Below are 26794 nucleotides of genomic sequence, written 5' to 3'. Positions count from 1 at the left end.
CGACTGGACAACGAAGCAGAAGGTCATTGCTCTCCTATTGTCATCATGTTCATTGTTCACACATGCCATGTTTTAGAGCAGAGAGTCTTAGGCTGGCAAAAGCTGGAGTGAATTTCTTTCCTACATCAATGGGTCGCAGGAATCCCTCCTGCTATAACAGCAGCTAGCAATAACCACATGTAAAATCTGGCAAGCTGATTGTACCCAAGGTGACCAATGGATCAACTTGGGTACATTCAGCCTGCCCATACATAGTTCAACCAGCTGAGATTCGAACTGTCTATGGCCAGCTTTATATTAACCAAACAGGTTATCCCAGCCATTCTTAACCAGGGATTTTCAAGAGGTTGCTAGCTGACTGACCTTCCATCTGAAGGTGCCCACATAGTTCCAGGGCTAATACCACTTAGCCCTGCCAGCTGTTTGACACCAATGAACTTTTTAGCTGTCTGTGGCATTCTGACCACCACTGTAAGGGGGCCTTTCTTTTCACTTACTCCCAATGTAAGGGGGCATTTTTACCACTTTTTTAGCAAGGGTCCCCCAAGCCCTGAAAATTATTTAGTAAAAAAGTTGAGGAAGGTTGGGTTATCCTGATGATTCTCAGGCTTTGTTACAGGATACACAGATTATGTGTATATGTTACAGCAGGGGTGTCAAACTCAATTTCATCAAAGGGCCGCATAAGCAGTATGATTGACCTCAAAGGGCCAGTTGGATCTGGGGTGCGCTACATACAGAGTGCAGAGTTCGGGAGTGAATTATGTACAGAGTGCAAGGTTTAGGGGTGCGTAATGCACAACATGCAACCCACCCCCCCAAAGCTTTCTCGCATTTCTCTCTCCTACCAGGCCCGGCTCTAGTACCTACTTGCTTATGCGGCTCTGCCTCGCCTTGCAAAAAGGTTTCTTTTTCACTCAGATTCTCGAGATCTGTCCCTGCCATGAGTGTGTGCAGGAATAAGTCACTTCCGGGGGGCCGCTGTGCTTGAAACTGACAGCAGGGAGCGGAGGGCCAGAGCTGGAGGTGGTGGAATGGCGTTCCACCATGTTCCAACTGAAAAATAGGGTGCGAGGGCCACTTGACAAGGCCTGGAGGGCCAGATTCGGCCCGCGGGCCTTGTGTTTGACATGTGTGTGTTACAGTATCCCATGATTTATTGTTACAGTATTCCATGATTTATTCTAAGGGACTCACTAGATAGAAAAAAAAAAAAAATTCCTTGTAGAGGAAAAATGAATACAGTAAACCCCCCTCCATTGCGGGGGTTACGTTCCGGACCCAGCCGCGAAAAGTGAAAATCCGCGAAATAGAAAAACCCTATTAAAATGCATTGTAAGCATGTTTTTTTTACTGTCACTGTACGTGTAAAAGCATTTTAAGGTCTTTAAACACACTTTTAAAACAATAGAAACTCATTTAAACACATAAAAGATACTGAGAGACATAGCAAGAGCAATGGAAAACACAAAAATATTTCATTTTTAATGATTTATATAGTAAAATAACATTACAAAAAAAAACGCAATATACCGGGACCGCAAAAACTGAACCGCGATGGAGCGGGGGTTTACTGTACATGTCTTGCTGCTGGCAACCTCAGTGTTAGCTATCTTGAAGAACTTAGCTTGCTGAAGAATTTTTTGCATCCATCACACTTTCGGCTGCCTAATCCCCTCGATGCACACTGTGTTATTACCCAATGAATTCCACATCACTATACAACCCAGGGGGTTAGTTACTAAAGCTGGAGAGTGCAAAATGTGGTGTAGCACTGCATAGAAACCAATCAGCTTCCAGGTTTTTTTTTGTCAAAGCTTAATTTAAAAAGCTGAAGTTAGAAGCTGATTGGCTACCATGCACAACTGCCCCAGATTTTGTGTGCACAAGTTTTAGTAAGGCCCCTTTTACACAGGTGCACTGCCCGACGGAGTCCGTTCTGCTCAGCGGGGGATCGATCTGCCAATCCCCGCTGAGCAGGCGGATGGCAGCTCCATCTCCGCTCTGTGTGCAGAGACAGAGCTGTCAGATCCCCGCTTTCCTCTATGGGGAGATCAGATGAGAACAGACCACCTGTCCGTTCTCATTTGATCCTCCAGACGGATGGAAAACAGGATTGGATTGGAGTGCAGCAGGTGTCTCCACTGACACCCGCTGCCCTATAGGGATGCATGGAGCATCCGATCCGGTCCGCCTGAAAAACTGACAGGCGGATTGGATCGCCTGTGTGAAACGGGCCTTAATCTCCTCCACAGTGTCGTAAGACAATGTAGCTATTCAGTAAAGCTAAGATGGGTGGTGAACACAGGGGGTATTAACCCTTTTTTCTTTACAGGTAAGGTTTTTTAATTTTTATTCTATTGACAGATTCACTTTGTTATGTGGTTTCTTTTTGACTTTAGAACTGGTAGATATTGGAATGTATTGAAAGACACTAATTTCTTTTCCTTTTCTTTTACAGATGAATTTGCAGAACACCTTCTTGCATAAATTAAACGGCGCATTTGTGCTCTTAACGTTTTTCATCTGCCGCATCCTGCTCTTTCCTTTTATGTACAATGCCTACGGAAAGCAGTATGGGATTCCACTGTATAAAGTTCCTTTCAACATTCCCCTGCACTGCAACATTATAAATGCCACCCTTATAGCTCCACAGATATACTGGTTTTGGCTGATTTGCAGGAAAGCCTTAAGACTTTATAGCAGTTCTAGCTCCAGCAAAGACAGATAACAGCCACCTGTATGACAAAGTTATGTCACGTAGCAGTCTTTTTTATGTGACAAGTGTGGTCCCTTGTAAGGGATAGGGACTGACGGTACTGCAACTAACTGTGTCATACTAGCCCTGTGAGGCCATGCAGACTACTTGATATGTGTAGAAACAATCATGGAAATTTGTTACAAACTTATAAGCTAATGCAAACACTACTTTGTCAGATCTAAAAAAAAAAAAGGAAGTTTTGTAAGTCACAATGGGAATTTCTACATCAGTATTGCACTATATTTTTTATAGCTAATTTGCCAAGTGTTTGAGGTTTAGCTTTCGTTATTACAGTGACAGAGTAACAGATTTTTAAGTAAATTAAAGACGTATTTTATTAGAAAACTGCATTATTTGAACTGTTATTAGCAATGTTAGTTATGTTCAATTAAAGCGGAACTTTACCAATAACAACATATGATAAAAAATATAGGTTCTTTAGCAAGGAACATACATTCCACATTCATGATTATGCTACCAAAATGAGTGTGTGCTGTAAATTCCCTCCAGCATTGTTCCTGTTTATTTCTGCTGGAGGCTGCCATTTTCTGAAGCCCAGAGCCACTGAACAGCAGTAAATCATAAAGTGAATATAAACCCATTAATTTAACAGTTTCAAAAAACAGTTACATTCTGGAATGCTGGGATTGCTAACTGTCACATTTGCTTGTCTCCTCAACCAAACTGTGAAACCATCAAATGTCTGGTGTCATAACCAATCACATGTGCAGAACCATGGTAGTTGCAGATCAAACAGAAGCAGATTCCTTGGCTGTAAAGTATAGGAGGGTTTAATTCTCCTTTAGGGCTATCAGCAAATCGGCCCCTACAAACTCAGCAGTGCCTTAAAATGGAGAGCAACTGAGCATGTGCAGAGCAAAGTGACACAGTGCATTACTGGATTTTAAACAGTATGGGCACTTATTTTTAATTTTTTACATAGCTATAACTGCAAAAGGGGCCAGCCTGGAGTGATCTAGCAGGACTTCATTTGCTGACTAAAGTTCCACTTTAACATAATATTTTATAAGCCTGGGAGACTAATAACAATTAATTCATTATAGCAAGAAGATTGTAACACTGAAGAATGTATTTGTGTATACCTCTAATACTCTATTTTCACAGTGGACAGTATATAGGAGGACCCCATCTTCTATTCTGTCACTCAGTATTCCCGTTTCTGAATAGTTAATTGCTAAACCAATTACCGGTGCTTATTGCACTGTTAGAAGTCTGGAAGAATGTGTATGGGACAGAAAAAAAGAATAATACTTCACAGAACAAAATAAATGGTATATACCGTTCCTTGCAATACACAGGGCCTACTGTCAAGTTAAAAGCTAAGTATGCCCCACAAAAATGTTTTACTCCTTCAACATACACTATAATACCAAAAGTATTGGGACCCGACCTCAACCCGATAGAACACCTTTGGGATAAATTAGAGCGGACACTGCGAGTCAGACCTTCTCGTCCAACATCAGTGCCTGACCTCACAAATGCGCTTCTGGAAGAATGGTCAAACATTCTCATAGACACACTCCTAAACCTTGTGGACAGCCTTCCTAGAAGAGTTGCCGCTGTTATAGCTGCAAAGGGTGGGCTAACTTAATATTGAACCCTACGGACTAATACTGGGATGCCATTAAAGGTCATGTGTGTGTAAAAGCCGGTGTCCAAATACTTTTGATAATATACTGTATGGGAACAGGCAAACATTAGATCTTGATTCAAATTCAAAAATGTTCCTACAGATAAAGAACAATAAGAACAAGAGAGAAAAATGGATTTTTGTAAGATCTTACCGTAAAATCCTTTTCTCTTAGCTCATTGACAGACGTAGTCCTCGGTGATACAGCACCTTCGGGTTATGTTGCCTCCACAGGAGCAGGACTAGACAGGAAATTAAAAAGCTCTGGCCACACCCTAGGGGCAGTCCCAGAGGGTATATCCTCTCTCTCTCTGCCTCAGCAAATCAGTTATGTGAAAAAGCAGTCTTTAGAGATTTTAACCCAACCCCACTAAAAAAAACAGAGGGGCGGGGACTACGTCTGTCAATGAGCTAAGAGAAAAGGATTTTACGGTAAGATCTTACAAAAATCCATTTTTCTCTAGCGCTCATTGACAGACGTAGTCCTCGGTGATACAGCACCTTCGGGACGTCCCAGAGCAGTATCACAAATGAGGGGTGGGAAAATGAAAATCAAATCCCAATCTAGAAGGCCCAACCGGTGCCAACTAGAAGTTTACAATGCTCATCCTTAATGATGAGACTCAACAAAAAAGAGAAAAATTTTTTTTTTTTTTTTTTTTCTCAAACAGAAAAAACCCTCGAGGTAGACCACCGGTCTTCTCAAATTGGGGCCTGCAAAACCTTGCGGCCAAATGAGGCATCCGCCGATGCCGTCACATCAATTTTATAGAACTTTTTAAAGGTATGTACCGACGACCAGGTGGCCGCCTTACATACCTGGACCACTGACGCCTGATGGCGAAAGGCCCAGGAAGTACTGAGCGCTCGAGTGGAGTGCGCCCTAACAGGGAACGGAGGACTCTGACCCTTAATAGAATAAGCCTGTACCACCGTTTGTCTAATCCATTTAGCAATGGTCGCGGCAGATGCAGGCAAACCCTTTCTGGGGCCATCCGTGATCACAAAAAGTGAATCCGTCTTACGGAATGATTCCGTAGCTTTCAGGTATACCCTGATCGCCTGAACCACATCTAAGGAATGCAACGCATGTTCCCGATGATGCTTGGGCTGAGGACACAAGGAAGGTAGTACAATATCTTCATTCAGATGAAAATCTGAAACCACCTTAGGAAGAAAAGATGGCTTAGGATGAAGTACTACCTTATCCCTATGAATCACTAGGTATGGGGACTGGCATGATAATGCAGCCAGTTCTGACACCCTGCGAGCAGAAGTAATAGCCACCAAGAAGGCCACCTTCTGGGATAAAGTAAGCAAGGGAATCTCCCTGATGTTTTCAAAGGGAGGTTTCTGTAGAACCGACAAAACCAAATTAAGATCCCAGGGCGGTAAGGGCGCGCGGACTGGTGGAGCCAGGTGCCGCACCCCCTGGATGAAATTCCGCACCAAGGACTTGGTAGCTAAAGGCTTCTGAAAGAAGATTGCTAATGCTGAAACTTGACCCTTGATGGTGCTCAAGGCTAGCTTCTGCTCAACCCCTTGTTGCAAAAAGGCCAATATTCGAGTCACCGAATAGGTACGTGGAGGAAATCCTAAAGATTCACACCACGCAATATAAGTCTTCCATGTGTGATAATAGACCTTGCTGGAAGTCGCTTTCCTTGCTTTAATAAGGGTAGGAATGACTGAAGCTGACAAACCTCTGTCCTTCAGTACTTGGGTCTCAATGGCCAGGCCATTAAAACCAGCGACTGTAAAGCATGATGGTAAATTGGTCCTTGAGACCACAGACACTCCCTGAGACGAAGTTCCCACGGAACGTCTGCGACTAGCATTTCCAAGTCGGCCAGGCCGGCTTGAGGAGGCCAGCCTAGAATTTCTAGGACCACTGGTGCTGACTGGATCTGAACCATGCGTCCCTAGAGCTATCTGGCCCCGACCATCCGAGAAAGTCTGGTCGTTTTCTGTTCCCACACATTTATCAGATACCTGATTGTTATCAGGAAGGGTGATCTTTTCTGGTTGAACCTCAGGGACCGAAGTCACCCGACTAGAGGCTACTTGGCCTGTCTGGTCAACCAGATCCGATTCCTGTGAGGTATAGGGACTAATCTTAGGAAAAGGTAAAGGAAAAGATCTATTCAGGGAACGGTAACTACCGCTTCCTGTAGTACTTAAATGTTGGAAGGGAAGAATCGCACCGGTAGTAGTGGTTGATGCTCGATCTAATGTCCTGAATACCGGTGAAAACGTCCCCCCACCCTGAAACCGGGTGGGGGCGCACCTTCAGGCTGTGTACTCCTTTGCTTCGGGTTTGGCTGGGTTGGTCCTCTGCTTGTCCGACCAGCCCTTCTTGAACCCTCCTGGAGGAGTCTTGCCTTTCCCGCTTGTACCAGCCGGGCGCCCTTTATGGGCGGTAAAGAAAGGTCCTCGCTTGTTGCGAGGTCCCTTAGCTTTAGCAGCCTGTGGCAAAAAAGTGCTCTTGCCCCCAGTGGCATCCTTAATGATTTCATCTAGGTTGGCCCCAAATAGACGATTCCCCTGAAAAGGGAGATTTGTCAAGGTCTTTTTGGAACCTAGGTCAGCTGACCAGCATTTTAACCACAGCACACGTCTGAGGATGACCGATGACATAGATGCATGCCCTAATAAGGGAGTAGTGTCCAAGGCTGCGTCACAGATAAACTGTAGCCCTTGTATAATCTGTTCCATCAAATCAGATGTCTCCTGGGGAATATCTTTTCCCCTAAGGTCTTGGCGTACCATTCTCGCCCATTCCGTAAGTGTCTGGGAAACTAGACCAATAACAATTACTGGTCTAAATGCTGACCCTATCAGAGAGAAGATGGTGCGGGACTCTGCTTCCATCTTTCGATCCACCGGATCCTTAAAGGACGAAGTGTCCTCTACTGGGATAACCGTGGCTTTATTCAGCCTGGAAATAGGTGGATCCACCACTGGTGGTACCGTCCATTTCTTAATGATGGATTCCTCAAACGGATAGCGTCTAGCAATACGCTTAGAAATAGTAAAGGTACGTTTAGAATGCTCCCATTCTCCTTTAATCTGATTACCGAAACACTTGGGTACAGGAAAAACCTTCACCGTTTTGATGGGCTTATTAGTACCAAAAGGAATCTCTGTTTCAGTTGCCTCTGCCGGTAAAGCCTCAAGTTTTAAGGTTTCCTGCACTGCCACAACTAGTGCGTCCACCAATGCTTCTTCCTGAATTATAGCGGGAGAAGAAACGTCCTCCTCACTGTCTGAGGGGGCTTTACCTGAGACAACAGCCCTTGCAGAGGAACCTGCAACTGCAGTGACCATCTCTGAATCTGAGTCAGAGGTGTCAGATAGTATAGGGGTAGGCGGGGGTCGCTTCCTTGACCCCCGTCCCTGACAGGCCGCCTCCACCCGAGCCACCATAGACTCCAAGATTGCTGTAAATGACTCTACACTCTGTGCACCGGCGGGTCCCGTGGCCCCCTCGAGGGAAACAGGTGGGGGAATATGTGTGGCAGGGTCCATGATAATTCCAGTCACTTCCTGGATAATATAATTCAAAAATAAAAAACTTTTTTTTTTTTTTTTTTCCAGACCCCCAGCGCCACAAAAAGCCCCTTAGTGTTACCTGCTAGGGATCCCTATTGATCGAGAGAGAGAGAGATAGACCCCCCAGGCTCACCACTTGATGCTCAGAGTCTAACTGCAACAGGTTACAGCGCTGTCTTGACAAACAGGAAGTCTTTTGGCTGGCTGCCCGGGAAGAAAGGAGGCGGCTCCGCCCCTCTGCACGCCTTCCGGCGCCTCCCCTAGCTCCACGAGGTGTTTGGATCACCTCAAACATGGCCGCCCCCATGCTGGAGACACGAGGCTACGCCAAAATGGCGGCTCGTGCGATCCAGCAAAAAAATGGCGGCGGCCTGTACTGAATAGCGGTGTGCTGCAGGGCACACAACACTCTCTCTGCATGGGGATTTGGCGTGGTTGGCGGTACCGGCCCTGGCGGACCGCATGGCCATTCGGGAGGCCTGCTAATAGCTGGAGATCTGATTAGGAAGGCAGTCTACATGTCCGTGGCTTCTGACTGGTAGGTAGCTTATTCTTATCACCGTAAGCCCAGAATGCCACTGATTACAATCTTTTTAACATGTATACAATTAGATTGTTAGCTCCCAAACCAAGCCTCCTGGCTTTTTGCACATAAAATCACACTCAAAGTAGGAGGATCTGTGTCATTTATAGGATAGAGGGGGACTCTATCTTACCATACAGAGAGGGGCCCGCGTTCACCACAAGACCCGTCAGGGGAAAAGGGGGAACATACTACTCACCATACCGGAACCAGGCGGGCACCAACTCCTGACAGTACCCCTCTCCACCGGGGCGGGAGGGCTGTCGACCGATATGGACGCCGTGACTCATGGTCTTTGGCGTTTCAGCGAGACGTTTTAACTCGCGGGGTCAGTCCTTTAATGGGACTTTGTCGCGGCCGACCCAGCGCGGAGCTATGGCCTGCACGCGCTCGTAGGCTGAACTGGGGTGACCACCGGATCTCAACATCCAGCCCGTCGCCCAGTTCAAACTGTCTAAAAAATCTTTTAAGAAAAAAATCTTGCTAGGACCTAAGATCCCAGCAAGGTATCTAGGTCCTTACTCCTAACTAGACAGAAAATAACTGATTTGCTGAGGCAGAGAGAGAGAGGATATACCCTCTGGGACTGCCCCTAGGGTGTGGCCAGAGCTTTTTCATTTCCTGTCTAGTCCTGCTCCTGTGGAGGCAACATAACCCGAAGGTGCTGTATCACCGAGGACTACGTCTGTCAATGAGCGCTAGAGAAATTTGCCTTTTCAATCATTTATTCAACAAAAATATGTAATTGTGTATTGTAGAAAAGAAAGTATAAAAATGGTATTGTCCTGTTTAAAGTGTTACTAAACCCACATCATAAAAAATATCAATAAATGATGTATTACATGCTGTCCATACTCAAGTCAGTCACTATGAGATTCGTTTTCTGTATTTTTCAAAAAACCTGGTTGATCCTGCTGTTCTCTATTTCCTCCTTCTTTCCAAGTCCCCAATCCAGTTGGGGATTTTGCAGAGTAGTGTTGGCAGCTCTACACACTCAGTTTTCAGTGAGTTTCGAGGTAGGGCCTGCATGGATCAGCTTTTTTTTTTTTTAGCACACCTCACAAATGCTTGATTCGATTGAGATCTGGAGAATTTGAAAGCCAAGCCAACACCTCAAACCATTCTTGAATTCATCAGACCAGGACACCTTCTAGATTTGCTCCTATGGTCTAGTCTTGATGCTCACATGCCAACTGGAGGTGCTTTTAGCTGTGGACACGGGTCAGCACGAGCACCTTGACCGTTCTGCAGCTACGCTGTCCCATATGCAATAAACTGTGATATATTGTGTGTTCTGACACTTTTTCATCCGAACCAGCATGAACTTTTTCAGTAATTTGAGCTACAGTATCTCTTCTATCAGATCGGACTACACAGGCCAGCCTTTGCTCCCCACGTGTTTTAGTGAGTCTTGTCCGCCTATGACCCTGCCATTGGTTTGCCTGTTTTCCTTCCTTGGACCACTTTTGGTAGGCCCTGATCACTGCAGACCAGGAACCTCCCACAAGAGTTGCAGTTTTGGAAATGCTGTGACCCAGTCGTATAACCATTACAATTTGGACGATGTCAAAGTCGTTCAAATCCTTCCGCTTGCCCATTTTTTACTGCTTTAAACACACCAACTTCAGGGAAAACACGTTCAGTGGTTGCCTAATATATCACATCCACTTTCAGATACCATAGCAATGAAATAAGCAATTGTATTCACTTTTCTGTCAGTGATCATAATGTTATGGTTTATGGGTGTATATCTTTGACTTGATAATTGTGAGCTGCTCCGGCCCTTTTAGAGCAATATAACTCCAAATTATAACATTTCCACCACCAAGCGGTTGTTATGGGATACGTCTCCTGAAGTACTCTTCGGTTTGTGGCTAACATGTCTACTGTTACTGTGACCAAACAGTTCTATCTTTGATTGATCAGTTCTCAGTAAATTGTTCCAGAAGTCTATAATTTATGTGTTTATTAGCAAATGTAATCTTTCTCTAATGTTCTTTTTGGACAGGAAAGGCTTTTTTCCTACCACAATTCTCATACAGTTTGAATTTCTGCAGTCGTTTTCTGGGTGTAGTTGCATGCACTTTGATCCCAGTGGTTGCAAGGACTACCTGATCAGCCCGTAATGATATTTTAGGCTTCTTGGAAACCTCTATTCACATCAAATTGTCAGCTTTTGGGCTGAATTTGCAGGGCCAGCCAGTCTTGGCCAAACCAGCAGTTGTTTGAAATCTACGAAGCTTATAAATGATCTCCTTACAGGGGAATGATTGATTTCAAATCACTTCCCGATCTTATTAAATCCCTCACCAGACTCAGGCATCCACAACTTTTTTTTGAGGGCCTTAGAGAGCTTTAAATATTTTGGTGCGATGAAAGTACACGCACCTAGATTTTTGAGGTTTAAATAAGATAGGGTCCACTTTCATAATCCTAAAGGCCCGTACACACGATCAGAAAAATACAGCTTTGGAATCGATCGTACGATAATCTGATCGTTGGTACACAGCTTTGGGGAGGTGATCACCACAGATCGTGCGGAAATATCTGATGGGACAAGCACAAACATTTTACTCAATACCAGATCCTTTGATTTTCTTTTAATTAGTACAGTTTTTGTCCAAAAATACAATACAATACATCACTTCTGAATTTTTATTCTGTTTGTAACTTTAGTAACGTCTTCATTTTCAATATGGAGACTAGCATGCCAAATAAAATAGTCAATCGTTCGTCCGATTATCTCATTGTGTGTACGAGGCTTTAAAGAGGTTTTAATCACTGGGACATAATCTGGATTTGAAGTGGTGGTAAATGTAGGGGTATACTTTCCAATTTTGTACAACAAATCTGCATTTTCATTAACCACTTGGCCTCCAGAACATTTACACCCCTTCATGACCAGGCCATTTTTTTTGTGATACAGCACTGCGTTATTTTAACTAACAATTGCACGGTCGTGCGACACTGTACCCAAATAAAATGTATATCAGTTTTTCCCCCACAAATAGAGCTTTCTTTTGGTTGTATATGATCACCATTGCGGTTTTTATTTTTTTGCGCTAAAAACACTAAAATTACAGATAACTTTGGAAAAAAAAAACAATATTTTTTACTTTCTGCTATAAAACATATTCAATAAAAAAAATAAAAAAATAAAATCTTTTCATAAATTTAGGCCAATATGTATTCTGTTATATGTATCTTGTGTAAACCCCCCCCCCCAATAAGCATATATCAATTGATTTATGGAAACATTATAGCGTCTACAAACTATGGGATATATTTATGGAATTTTTTTTTTTTTTATACTAGTAATGGCAGCAATCAGCGACTTATAGCAGGACTGTGATATTGCGGCACATAATCGGGCTAAAAAATGCACTGTCGCTGTACTAATGACACTGGTTGGGAAGGGGTTAAGCATCTAGGGCGATCAAAGGGTTAACTATGTGCCTAGCCAGTGTTTGTGTTTACTATGAGTACTGCTTTTACTAGGGGAAGTAATGGATTCTAGTCCCTGCTTTGCAGAAACAGAAAATCCATCCCTTCCCCACCCTGTCAGAATGGCGATCTGCCTTGTTTACATAGGCAGATCCCCGTTCTGTGTAGTTTACTGATGATCGAGTGCTCGGCACCCACAGATCAGCTTCTGCTGTAAATTATCACAACAGGAGCGGCCCAACGGCGGCACACACGTGCCCCCTGCAGGTGGAAGTGCAGGATCATGTATATATACTGTACATGATCCTGCACACAGCTGCAATCCTGTACCAGTAAAAGTTCCTTTAGGGCAGTCAGAAAGCAGTTACTGTAATGTTGATCATAAATATGAATACACAATGTCTGTTTCATGTGTCGTTTGTTCAAGCATATCACATCTATCTGTAGACACTATTTAAATCAGGATCGTTGAAATACACTGGGCTCCTTTCACAAAGAGGTATCTACCTATTAGCGTTTTTCAAAAATGTTTTTGCAATTCCCCAAAAACCGCTACTAAAATACAGCATGAGCTACTTTGTGATGTGGTATTATAGTAATGAAAGCTAGCAGCATTTTAACTCTAGCAGTAGCCAGCATTCCTAACAACCAGTAAACAGCTGGCGCCAGAAATGGCGCGCGGTCCCCCCAAAATCCATACCAAATCCCCACGTTATTTTCAAAAAAATGTTTAATGCTGGCACTTCTTTTGTTTACATTCTGCTGTCAGCTGGGAACCCTGCCGATATCAGATGAGTCATGGTTGTTAAGGACGCGGTGGCCGCCCGCTTCTTAACGACCAGCTATTTACTCTACTTGTTGTTAAAGACAACCAGCTAAAATTAAACAGATTCCATACTATCGCATGCCTGGACCACTACTTCTTTACCTCATGCATTTTTTTATTTACTTTAGTAAATTGACTTTACCATTGTTTTATGGGTATTTACTGAGCATTTTTGAGGTAAATACTGCATTAAGAGATAGTGCATAGACATTTTTAGCATTACATGAGATATTTGTGAAACATGTGTCAGATCACCTAAATACTGCATGCAGTCTGTTTAATGAATGGAGCCCAGTATGTCGAAAAAAATGAACAATTGTGCCATGGGGTGTACTTACTTTTTCAGAAGACAGTATATTGAAGTGGGTCACTTGTATACAAGTGTATACCTTCTAGTCCCACAGCTCTGCTTATCAAGGAGATTTTGTCAGTAATGTTTAGGCACCAGAAAAGGAGTTCAAATTTTCACCAAAAAGTCCTTGCTTCTAACCATTTAGGCCCCTTCACACAGGCTTTCCCATCCGGTCCGCCTGTCAGGCGGACTTGATAGGATGCTCCATTCACCCCTATGGAGCGGCCGATGTCAGCGGTGACATGTCCGCTTGACACCCACTACCTATCCGATCCGATCCTGTCCGTGAAATCCAGAGGGATGGAAACCCTATTTTCTATCCGCCTGGAGGATCGGATTGGATAGGATCGGATTAAACCGGACAGGCTGTCCATTATCATCTGATCTCCCATAGAGGAGAGCAGGGTTCCGACAATAAATTTTTATACACAGTGGCATATGGGTATGAATATTGATATACAGAATCGTTATAAATACAGTAGGACCTTGGATTGCGAGCATAATTCCTTCCGGAAAGATGCTTGTAATCCAAAGCACTCGTATATCAAAGCCAATTTCCCCAAAGGAAATAATGGAAACTCAGATGATTTGTTCCACAACCATTTATTCATAAGTATTCATATAAGTCCATATAAAAAGATTATAGAAATGTGACTTCAAGACAACTTCAGGGAATGCCTGGGAAATCTTCCTGTAATGTCAGATCCAAATCACATCAATTAGGATGAGGATCCGACTTAGGGCTCATGCACCCTGCGGCTTTTACAGGCATTTGAGCTTTTATTTTAGCTTGAAGAAGCTTGTGCTTTTTGTGCTCTTGTGCACGTTTCTGTTAAGCTTCTTTGAGCTCCTTTGAGCTTTTTTTGAGCATAAGCGTTTTTTTTTCACAAACCTTCCTTAAAGTCTATGGGCACAAGTCGTATAGAAGTGGCCTTGAAGTAGTACAGGAATTTTTTCTTAAGTTGGAGCGACTTCAGTAGTGCTAATTAAGACATCTCTCATTGACTAACATGGGATTTCTCTTCTCTTTTATACTCAATTGTGACATGACATTACTTGTATTGCAAGACTTCTCTCGTTTATCAAGTTAAAATTTATAAAAAAATGTTGCTCATCTTGTAAAACATTCACAGACCAAGTTGCTTGCAACCTAAGGATTTACTGTATATATAACACAGACAAAGCAATATCATTGTTTAGAAATTAACGTGGTTCTAAAAGCAAAACATTTTTTTTTCTTAAGAATCATACTTAGCTAGGTGGATGCAGCATCAGTCCAATGCTGTATCTGTCCCTCGGCAGCTTTATGACTGAGAACCGCTGATTACTTGGTTCTCAGAGCTTCATGAGCTGAGAGCTAGTGACTGTCAGTCACCGGCTCCCTGCCCTCCCCCCCGCACTCGCTGGAACTCATCCGCTCTGTGACATCAGCCGACAGCGGGCTTCAGCCTGCTGTCTGCTGAAAACTGGTCACAGGAGTGCAGAACAAACTGCACTCCTGTGATCCACAGGAGAGGTAGAGCCAAAACGAGCTTTAGCTGTACATCTCCTTTAATGCATTCTCTGCAATAAGGTAAAAAGACGTTCTGCATGCAGCTCCCAACTCCAGCCCCCCTAAATATTTACCTGAGCCCGATTTCGATCCAACAATGTGCACAAGAACAGAGACTCTCTCCCTTCTCATTGGCTCAGACACAGCAGTGGGAACTATTGGCTGCTGCTGCTGTCAATCACAGAAATTGAGAAGGGAGCAGGTGGAGGGGCCGAGACGTGCTCTGTGTATCAATGGACACAGTGTGGTGCTCGGGAACGAGCAAGCACAAGTGCCCCAATAGCAAGCAGCTTACTATAGGCCCGCAGTGATGGCTAACCTTGGCACCCCCAGATGTTTTGGAACTACATTTCCCATGATGCTCAACTACACTGCATGAGCATCATAGGAAATGCAGTTCCAAAACATCTGAGGTGCCAAGGTTCACCATCACTGCTATAGGGGTGGGAGGTGGAACGCTATTACACCGGTACGCTACTGAGCCGTGGCAACTTTATATTTATTATTGAACGCCCATGTATCATTTATTCTTGTAAGTACGATTTCAATAAACTCCTACATCTTATCAACGGAACTTCACTATATGCTGCTTTATTGTTTTTGATGGTGGCCTTTCCCTACATGAGTGCTTAGGCGCTATCTTCTAACACAGCAGTGGTATCTGTATGGCGGAATGGAGAGGAGTTTGATGATCCCTTATGTTGAATACAGCTGACCATCTTCCTACATTCTCCCTATTTATGGAGGTCTGGGAAGCAGCCTCTGTTGGACACTGTGGTGTTGTGCGCCAACATTCACACCGATGTTGGTGATGGGTTACCATCCTCTTTTATGGACTTTGGACATATCATGTGTTTCACGTTTAACGCTGCATTCTGACTTTTCACTGCTATAGGGGCATTCATTCAGCGGGGGGGGGGGGGGTTTGTGGAGCCAGGAGCACTGTTGGGGGGGGGGGGGGGGAAACCAGCATTTACAATATTGGAGCCAGCCCCTATAACAAAACTATTTTTATTTTCTTGTAAATTTTTACATGGAAATGACATAAATCAATACTTTATTATCATTTTGTTTTTTTGGAGGAAAATGTAAAATGTTAGACCAGGTTTTCTTAATCGGGGTTCCACTGCTGGAGGTGGCATAGTGGGTCAGAGAGGAGATGTAATGTGTTTAGGAGGAAAGGAGTAGCAGGAATGGTGTAGACAAAGTTCTGAGCGCACTCATTCTAAAGTCTGAAAATATGTCCACAGGGCTGACTGTGCTTGGAAACAGGAACAGAGACCTTTCCAAGTGGTAGGTCTACCAGAGCACATGAGAGGCAGATTATACATGCACTGTTGTTTGCACTGTCCTCCAAAGGAAAGCAATCAGCTGTGCAACATATTGTGTCATGTTTATTTTTCATTCATGACTTGGTCTTCAGAGTTCATATAACTGGAGACACATTTCTTGTATCGGATATTAGCATGGACATCACGCTGTGAGCTGCGTTATATGTCCTTTGTACACCCCTACCTGTAACTTCTAAACATCATGGTAATTTGGGAATTTCTCTATGGGGGGTTACAGTACAGCAAGTGACCAGTATTCCCATCATTGTTTTTGCTATAACTGTGATAACTGTCATGTTTCTTGTCATCATCACAATAGAAAAAATAGGCAGCGTCTGAGATTTTACTTATTGCCTATGTTCCTATAGTGCTGATATATTTGACAGCACCAATGCGCTTGAATATTTTTCCACTACACACAAATGCAGACCTGTTTTTCGCACTGAATTTAATCAAGTTGCAGCAAAAAAAAAAAAAAAAAACTCCCTAAAAAACAAACAAACCCAAAATTCTCATTAAAAAGTTAAATTGTATTATTTATTCTTTTATCGGTTATTATATTCACACCTTACAGATTGTGTTAACATACTATGATTTGAGAAGAAAATGGTCGCACACCACCACAGAATCCAATGAAGAGAAGTTCCTTTATTCACATAAGTCGTACCGGTACAAGGTACAGCAGGGTAGGACAGTAGACGCGTTTCACACGACTGCTACTTGCTTCTACGTGCTATGTGAATAAAGGAACTTCTCTTCATTGGATTCTGTGGTGGTGTGCGACCATTTTCTTCTAGAAAGCTTCTCTTGGTGCCGAGCCGAGGTTCAGCACCTGCCCTGGATTGTGGATTTTGATTTACCTGAACAGTGTCATCTCTCTTTATTATTTAACAAACTATGACCTGCAGATTTTAAAATTATTTCAGGGATTCAGCGAGCCCTGAATGTTTTTTGAAAGGTTCCTCCGTGGTAAAAAAAAAAGTTGATAAGACTACGTTAGACAATATTTTTAATGTTAGACAATATTTTCTATACAATCGGAGAACTATAAGTGCCGGTTGACACTGATGCGGTGTCAGACATTGCATGTGACTTGCAGCACACTGCTCTGCAAATAACGTGCAATGTCTGTGTGTTGCAAATTCAGCCATACAGATTGTATGGCTGAATTTGCATCGCATTTGGACCAAAGTCGCACAGGACCCTTTTTTTGGTCCGCGCCAGAATCAGATCGCATGGGTGTTCACAATTCCTGTCTGAACTGACAGTTCACACTACGATGTGCGAACTGATCTGGGGGTGTCGGTAACTTTGTATTAACTCCCCCCAGCGTTTAGAATATGGCAGTGTGAACTGCCTGCGAGTCGAGTGCCATGCGGGAACCACTAGTGGATTCGCAGGCTTACTGCATCACATATGTGTGAACAGGCACTAAGGGCTCATGTACACTGCATCTCAAAGCAGCGGCTCCTACAGGCTTGTGAACTCTCAGTTTTTCTGCCTGGAAACTCCCCTTCATGTTAGCCAATGTGTTCATGCACACTTTGGCTTTTTCAGGTATATGCTTCTACAGGCAGAAAAAAACCCCAACCAAACTCAAGTTTATGAGAGCAGCTTGGAGCAGAAAAGATGCCTAAGTGTCCAAAAACGCGCAATAAAAGTATGAAAAAGCGCAAAAAAAAACGTAAAAGCGTTCAAAAAAAAAAAAAAAAAAAAAAGGAAAAATGAGCCGAGGAAAGGGTTTGTAAAAAAAATGCTTATGCTCAAAAAAGTTCAATAAGAAACGTACAAAAAAGCACAAGCTTCTTCAAGCGTTTAGGCAGAGAAATAAAAGTTTAAATGCCTGTAAAAGCAGTTTTTTTTTTTAGCTGCAGTGTGCATGCATGCAGCATTGAAGGGTAAATTGGGGTGCCATTCATAATAAATGGAAAACACTTTACCAACAGCTGTTCCTGTGCGCAGTGGTAGCATGTACAGTATTGCACTGCACTGATGTGAAATGCATTAGCGGGGGGAGCCAGATTGGTGCAGGATCAGCTGTCACCATAAAATGTCATGAACAAGGATTGTTGTGTTGCTGAGTTTCTTCTCCTGTTGAGGCTGGTGAACTTGCCATTCCGTGTGGTGTGCACCCAGGGAGGAAGGCGGGTGAGTGGTGAAATCCTCTGGAATTTTTATGCCTTTAGCACCATTTAATTCAGTCAGTCACTGTGAGGTTATGAAGCCTGTTATAGGGCTAGTAACTAAGAAATATTTACATGTGTGTTTGATATTATGGATGGATACATTTCCTAATAATGTGCATATATGTGCAGTGTGATGCTTAGGAGATACACTCATTGTACTTTGTAGATTTGTTGCCATTTTTATACCCAAGTAAAGTTGTGGGGGGCATTACCTTTGTGTATATGTTTATGAAGCTCCAGCACAATTGTGTGCAATACCTAATAAAATGCTCTTTCCTATTTCTGAGTGTCATTCTCATGCAACTATAAGTGCATTTATTAGGTTATGCCTAAGAGGTATACAGAAGGTCCCTGCAAGTATTTTATCCTACATCTCTTACATATAGGAAAATATGCCTGGCAGAGCCACCAATCCCTCCTCAGTGCCTTACACAAGGCTACTGCCACCCCACACTACTTGCATGCAGGGCGCCAGGCTAAAGTGTTCCTATACCCAGCACCCTGCATTCATTATATCTGGGGTCCCACATTACAAAGAACATGGAAATTCAATCATTTCAGTAAATACAAACTTCTAAATACCGTTTTTCATCAGCAGTATATAGCAGTCTTATGACTTCTATCAGTGTTTGGTTAACCGCAGTTTTACTGCAACAGGTTGGCTCTATTACGCAAAATAATGCACCTGTGCGTAATTTCGTGTAATAGACAGTGGGGGCGCGCGGTCCTCATAGAGACAGAACGGCGTAAACCAGGCAGACCACCATTCTGTCACAGATGAACACAGGGATCCTGTGTTCCTACTATTGAGGAACACAGATCTTGAAGTTCATCTATTGAGTCCATCCCCCAGACAGTTAGAAAGCACTCTCTATGCGCAAACTTAACCCTTTGATCGCCCCTGGTGTTAACTTCTTCCCTGCCAGTGTCATTATTACAGTAACAGTGAATATTTTTCGCACTGATTACTCTAGTAATGTCACTGGTCCCCTAAAAAGTGTCAGTTAGGTGTTTGATCTGTCCACAATGTCACAGTCCTGCTAAAAATCGATGATCGCCGCCATTAATAGTAAAAAAAATAAAAATTACATAAATCTTTCCCCTGGTTTGTAGACACGATAGGTTTTGCACAAACCAACCAAAATACACTTATTGGGATTTATTTTTACCAAAGATATGTGGCAGAATACATATTGGCCTAAACTGATGAAAAAATTAGATTTTTACATTTTTTTATTGGATATGTTTTATAGCAGAAAGGAAAAAATATATTTTTTTTTTTTCAGAATTGTCGCTCTTTTTTTGTTTATGGCGCAAAATATAAAAACCGCAGAGGTGATCAAATACCATCAAAGGTCTATTTGTGGGGAAAAAAAAGTACATCAATTTTATTAGGGTACAGCGTCGTACGTAAAATAACGCACTGCCAATGGCCTGGTCATTAAGGGGGTAAAACCTTCTGGTCCTTAAATGGTTGTAGGATGAGTTTTTATTCTCTGTTCTATGAGGTTGCAGGACCCCTGACCCTCTGTCTGGACAGTGCTGATTGGCCCTGTGCTATTCACATGCACCCTCCCAAAGACAAAAAATAAAAAAATCTCTCTAGCAATACACACCAAACTGAGCATGTGCAGAGTGCCCCAAGTGCTCTGTTATATCAGGTGGTAGATTGGGGACTGTGGAAGAAGGGGAGGATCAGAGAAGACAGGATCAAAAAGCCTTTTAACACAATGCGGAGGATTAACCCCTTAGGATCCACCGTGAGTATAACAAGCATGCTTTACTGAATATACAGACTGAGTTTACTGTTGTGGTTTAGTAACACCTTAAGCCCATTTGGATTCCCAGCAGGAACAACACACTCTTCATCCCATGCTGTGGCTGTGTCCACTGGAGTTCCTTATGTGGCTGGGGCAAAGACTGACATTATGGCAGCAGGATTGCACCCTGTGTAAGGGTTAGCAGAAAGCTGCTCTCTTTCTTTATGTGCCTTGTGCTGCTTGGTGCCTGTGGAGACCCCAAGCTGGGTTCTGTCCTCTGCCTGCTTTCTGCATGTTGGACCCAAATCTGCAGCTCAGTCTCCCCCAATCTCTGCCTCTCCTATGAGCAAACTATTTCCCCCTTTCTGGAAGGACTCTGCAAGCCCCTCACCTCACTCTGCTGATCATCCTGCCTGAATCCCCCTTCACCAAGCCAACCCAGCCCAGCTACCTGGGACTGCAAGACATTTGTATTGTGAGCCCTTGTAACTTGGTGTTGTATTCTTTGCTATGCCATATCTGTTTAAAACCCTGCTTAATGTTCCTAGATTGCTGTGTAAGGCAGGGCCATGATACTGTCATAAACCCAGGAGAACCCATGGACACTCCTCAGATGCCTAATTAGTCAGAGGGCCTCTGTCAACACCCTTTGTACCCAGAGAAAAAGGAGATGCCAAGACAGTTGACAGTTCTGATGTACCATCAAATCAGGAACCTCTGTCAGGTTTGAGAACTGATAATACCCGGCTCGTCGATTGAACTTTGATAACAGCCAGGACCCTGCACGTATTCTCCTTTTCAATTCGGTTTTATTTCTCTTTTGCTGTATTATGTCTTTATTTCTTTGAAACACCTTATATTTTTTCTGTAAATATTTTATTTGCACTAAGTTGACCTTTTTCGTATTAAAACCTTATTTTGAAAAGTATTCAGACAGGGGCGACGCTACATGCACGGACTTCATATCATTGAAGTCAATGCAAGTCGCCTCCAGGTCGCCCCCAAGTAGTACAGGACCCTTTTTCTAAGTCGGAGTGACTTGTGTCGCTCCTATTAGAACGGGTCCTGTGCTAATCAATGGCAGGCGACCCACCGCGACTTGTCAGGCAATCAAGTCACACTAGTGAGAATGGGGACTTAACCTTGCCCCCAAGCTTTTAATGCAAGCTAAAAAGAATCTGTCTCTTGAAGAGTGCTACTGTAGTATATATCTCTGAATATACCTGTCTGTAGTGACAGTGTGTGTACAGACCTCTATTTTCAAATCATAATGCTAAATTTTTTGAAGTTCTGACTCTTCAGTAAAAGCCAGTGGTGGCAGGTTAAGGGTTAATTAACCCAGTGACAATCGCTCCCAGGTTGCTGGCACCTGGATTGTGGTCCTGCGAGCTGAAGTGCCGGTTCACACTGATGCGGCTATCGCATGTAATGTCGGAGCGCACTGCTCCTTCATTACATGCGAGCGGCTGTGCGGTGCGAGTTTAGCCATACACTTTGTATGGCTAAATTCGCACCGCACCCGCAGCAAAGACGCACAGGATCCTTTTTTGCAGCCGCATCAGGATCGGACCGCACAACGGTTCACACTTGTGCGATCCGATCCTGTGCGAACTGCAAGATCGCACTGCGATATGCGATCAAACTGGGGGTGTCGTTAAGATTACATTGACACCCCCAGCGTATCGCATATGGCAGTGTGAACTGCCGGGGGTGCGTTTGCGATGCGGGAACAGGCTGCAAATTCACAGCCTTCCCGCATCGCATAAGTGTGAACCGGGGCGAAAAGTCTTTGTGCAAAGTAAATATGAGAGAGTGGCATTGTTACATAAATGACAGCGCTGTGTGAGATTGGCAAGTCCTTTTTCACAAGTTAGTGAGGAGGGCAGGGATCTGATGCCCGCGTCCGTTACAGGGTTCCCCTTAAAAACCATACCAGACCTAAGGGTTTGGTATAGATTTTGGATGGGACCTCATGTCCTTTTTTATTTTATTTTTTTAATTTTGTATGGGGTTCCCATAAAACCCTTACCAGATCCGAAGGGCCGGGATGGGAGTGGGGGGGCCACATAGTTTTTTTTTTTTTTTTTTTTTTCTTCTCATTTTTTAAATGCCGGCAAATTATGCTAGAAATTATGTCAAACACTGTACTTTTTGATTGGACAAGTCGTAGTACATTGAAATCATCAGAAATTGCATTGAAGTTGCAATTGGACCAATTTGCACCACTTAAGTCACAACTGGTGTACACAGTAAACACTGTTAGTAGCATTTAGAAGTGTTTAGCGTTTTTCCTGCTGGAAAAATACTCCAAAAAAAACTCTTAAAAATGTTTTATTTTTTTCTGCTCCTAGATGCTGAAGCTAAAAAAACACTAATAGCCTAAAAGTAGTGTGCATGGGCACACAGGATAACACTATTTAGCTTCTAGGAGCAGAGACAAAATGCTAATAACAGCTTCTAAGAGTAAAAAAAAAAACAGCAGTGTGCATAAAGCCTGAATGTTTAACTCATACAAAAGCAAATTCATGTTACGATCGCGGGCAGAATCGCCAGGATTCTGCATCACGGCAAATCACAGGAAGCCTGTGCAATTCCGGTCACTTCCAATGGCACCCCAAACGCGGCGTGATTTTGCTGCAATTGTCGCTTGACAGATAGCTGTAAAATTATTGAAACAGAATCGCAGGGCAACTGTTGCGCAAATGAAGTTACTTTTTTTTTTGGGCAATAGGCATCCTGCGATTCTGTTTGCACAATTTCGATTTTTTTCACCTCAATAATCCCCTATATAGCTTCATAACATGTATACTCAAAGTGGTTGTATAAACCGTTTTTTTTTTTTTTTAACCGGTTGCCGACTGCGCAAAGTATATTTACTGCGGCAGTCAGCCCCGGCTAGGCAGAGTGACGTAGATCTACGTCGCTAGCCTGTCACCGGGTTTTGAGCCAATAGCGGGCTCGTTCACAGAGGAGTCCGGGCGTGTGACCGGCGGACCCGATGTCCGCCGGTCACACTACGATCGTCGGTAGAGCGGGAGAAAGGCGAGCGGCTTATGTAAACAAGCCACCTGTCATTCTCCCCTGTGTAAAAATGGAGATCAGACGGTTCTACTATGTAGAACCATTGATCTCTGTTTTTACAATAGGAGACCTGTCCCACTACAGTTAGAAACACGCCCCTAGGACACAATTAACCACCCCCTGTCCAATACAGTTAACCCCTTCCCTGCCAGTGTCATTTTTACAGTAACAGTGCATATGTATAGCACTAATTACTGTAGTAATGTCACTGGTACCCCCAAAAGTGTCAAAAATGTCAGTCAAGGGTCCGATCTGTCCGCCACAATGTTGCAGTACCGCAAAAAAAAAAAAAAAAAAAAAATCGCAGATCAACGCCATTACTCGTTAAAAAAAAAAAAACCCAAAAATGACAAAAATCTTTCCCTTAGTTAGTAAACGCGATAACTTTTGCACAAACCAATCAAAATACGCTTTTTGCAATTTTTTTTACCAAACATATGTAGCATAAAACAAATTGGCTGAAAATGTTAAAAAATTTTGATTTTTACATTTTTTTGGGGGGGAATTTCATATAAAAAAAAGTGAGAAATATTGTTATTTTTGCAAAATTTACGCTCTTTTTTTTGTTTATAGCGCATGATCAAAAAAAAAAAAAAAAAAAAAAAAAAAAAAAAAAAAATCGCACAGGTGATCAAATACCACCAAAAGAAAGCTCTATTTGTGGGGAAAAAAAAGAACGTGAAATTTGTTTAGGTACAGCACCGCACGACCGCGCAATTGTCCGTTGAAGTCACGCAGTAAAAAAAAAAAAAAAAATCGCAAAAAAAACCCCCTGGTCAGGAAAGGGGTAAAATTTTGCGGGGCTTAAGTGGTTAAACCTTAATGCATGCCCTGCATTAGGGTAAAAAAAAAAAAAAAAAAAAAAAAAACTTCTGCATGCAGCCCCCCTTACACTTACCCCGATCCATCTTAAGGGGGAAGGCACTGGTGATGCATCTTTTAGGCCCTGGTTACATCCACCATCGCCTTGCTCAACCAGAAAGTATAACACAGTAATTGGAAGTAAAATATGTTTAACTAATGAATGTAAGATTTCATATCAGCATGCAGAGTTGTCTGCTGTTAACATACTATTTCGTGAAAGAAGGCACAGGTCCACTTTAAATGAAATCCTGTAAATAAAATAAATGTTAATGTGAGTAATGACATTCACAAGTATCAATATTTTATTTAGTCAAACAAATTGAAATAAACAGTGCATGGTATTCATAACAAAGTCATTCATAGTATTCAAATCATTAGCCAGAGGACACTTATTCGTGGGAAGCATAACAAGCAAAATTAAGTAAAATGTTGAAACTAAGGAGTCTTCCAAAGTCAGAAATATGGGTTTAACCTATGCTTAGCTTCTTTATTCTAGCTGACTGGCTGTCTGTGGCTGCAATATTTGAAAACACTCATTCAGAAAAAGTATGCAAAACATAAGTCAGAGCTTACTTGTTCCATGTCAGTGGATTCAAAAATGTACTGAAGTCTTTGGATCAGGAAACTAATATTTTCATAAGGGAGGTCAGCAATGGCATACTTCCTCGTACAGGTATCCTTAAGGGGAAACCTGTCTGTAATTAGAACACACTATTGTATTGCTCTTATGTAACTGACATTTATTCAACTGGATGTTATAATGTAGTATTTAAAATCAGACATGGGTTTGATTGCATGCTTTGCTTGCATTAGGAGTATAAACCAATTCATGAGTTTTATTGTGTAATGTGCATATGCTAAATAAGGTAAAGCAAATGTTATAACATATGTACCCAGCGCGGTCTAACCATGAAGATTAATATGTTTCTCTATACATTATTTGTGCAAGACCAAAATGATTTAAATCACAATACAAAATACTTGTAGAAGATTGAAAAATAAAGTGCAATCAATGCAAAAAATGGGCATGAACTAGAAGTCATTTAAAGTGCTGGTTATCTTGTTCTTACAGTGCCAGTATGATCCAACAAGTGCCATTGTGCTCCCCTCCTTATGTGCCCTTACTCACCGACTAGCAATGGGTTAATCACCTGGGTTTCAATTTTAATCCTCCAGTGGCAAAGAAAAGATCATTCTTTGCCACTGGAGTAATAATTTTGAAACACAAGCGTTTAACCCATCGCTAGTTTGTGAGGGCAATTAAGGAGGGGAGCACAAAGGCACTTGTTGGATCATACTGGCACTGGTAGAATAAGATACCCAGCACTTTAATCACTTCTGGACTGCCCACCGCATATATACTCCGGCTGAGCAAAATCACATATAGGTACGTGGTTTTGTGCAGGGGCTCTCGGGGGCGCGCGTGTGCGCCGCTCCCGCTGTGATCAGACACAGCGAGAGCCAATCAGCGGGCTGGTAACCCGCCATCGTGCAGGGGAAAGACAGAACGGTCATCTGCCTATGTAAACAAGGCAGACGGCTGTTCTGTCACAGGAGCAGAGAGAGATCTTGTGTTTCAGCTAAGTTGAAACACAGATCTTCCTTTTCCTCTAGCGCAGGGATCCTCAAACTACGGCCCTCCAGCTGTTGCGGAACTACACATTCCACATGAGGCATTGTAAGACTCTGACATTCACAGACATAACTAGGCATGATGGGAATTGTAGTTCCTGAACAACTGGAGGGCCATAGTTTGAAGACCCCTGCTCTAGTACATCAATCCCCCCACACAGAAAGCATTCTCTAGGGGTACACTTTACCCCTTGATCACCGCTAGTGTTAACCCCTTCCTTGCCAGTGTCATTTATACAGTAACAATGCATTTTTTTTTAGCACTGATCACTGTATTGGTGTCACTGGTCCCCAAAAAGTGTCACTTAGTGTCAGATTTGTCCGCCACAATGTCACAGCCCTGCTAAAAATTGCTGATCGCTGACATTACTAGTAAAAACAAAACAAAAAAAGTCCACAAATCTATCCCAAAGTTTGAAGACGCTGCAACTTACCCTGAGAAAGTCACGTGAAGTGACGCAACGCGTCCGGTGACATCACTTCCGGTCTATGGCCGTGACCGGAAGCATCAGAATTACTGCTATTGCGGTTTACTCGCATACCCTTACTGTACTGTAAGTCCTCACTTTTATCCAATAAAGTATTTATTGGAAAGCTATTTATGAGAAAAAAAGGACACAAATTTTATTTGGGTACAACGGCGTACGACCGTGCAATTGTCAGTTAAAGGAATGCAGTGCCGCATCGCAAAAAATGATCTGGTCATTAAGGGGGTAAAACCTTCTGGAGCTGAAGTGGTTAAAGGACTTATAGTTCATGCACATTTTTTGCACTGATTGCACTTTATCTTTCAATCTTTTACAAGTATTATGTATTGTGATTTAAATATGTTTTTGCAAAAATAATGTATGTTCTGGAACGGAAGGTTTTACCCCCTAACGACCAGGCCATTTTGTGCGATTCGGTACTGCGTTACATTAAATGGACAATTGCGCAGGCGTGCGACGCTATACCCAAATAAAATTGATGCCCTTTTTTTCCACAAATAAAGCTTTTACCTGTGTGATTATTTTTTAAGTTAAAAAAAAATAAAAAAATAGCGACAATTCTAAAAGAAAAAAAAAAATTTTCACATTCTGCTAAATAACATTCCAAATTAAAAAAAAAAAAAAAAAAAAAAATGTAAAAATCGAATTTGTTCATCCTTTTAGGCCAATTTGTATTCTGCCATATATTTATTTTTGGTAAAAAAAAAAAAAAAAATCCCAATAAGTGTATT

The 26794-nt window shown here is 42.6% G+C and overlaps 1 protein-coding gene across 1 annotated transcript in view; it reads left to right on the top strand.

Moving 5' to 3' along the window:
* Positions 1-3161, top strand: part of TLCD3A (TLC domain containing 3A) — a 92500-nt gene extending 89339 nt beyond the window's left edge. The window contains exon 5 of the mRNA XM_082248390.1: positions 2462-3161. Within this exon, the coding sequence (XP_082104516.1) occupies positions 2462-2731 (270 nt within the window). The 3' untranslated portion in view covers positions 2732-3161. The remainder of the gene's footprint in view (positions 1-2461) is intronic.
* Positions 3162-26794: the final 23633 nt, after the last annotated feature.

Source organism: Pelophylax lessonae (genome assembly GCF_965119305.1).
Source record: "Pelophylax lessonae genome assembly, chromosome: 2".
Taxonomy (NCBI): Eukaryota; Metazoa; Chordata; class Amphibia; order Anura; family Ranidae; genus Pelophylax; species Pelophylax lessonae.
Note: the sequence above shows the minus strand (reverse complement) of the source record. Positions and strands in the feature narration are given on the sequence as shown.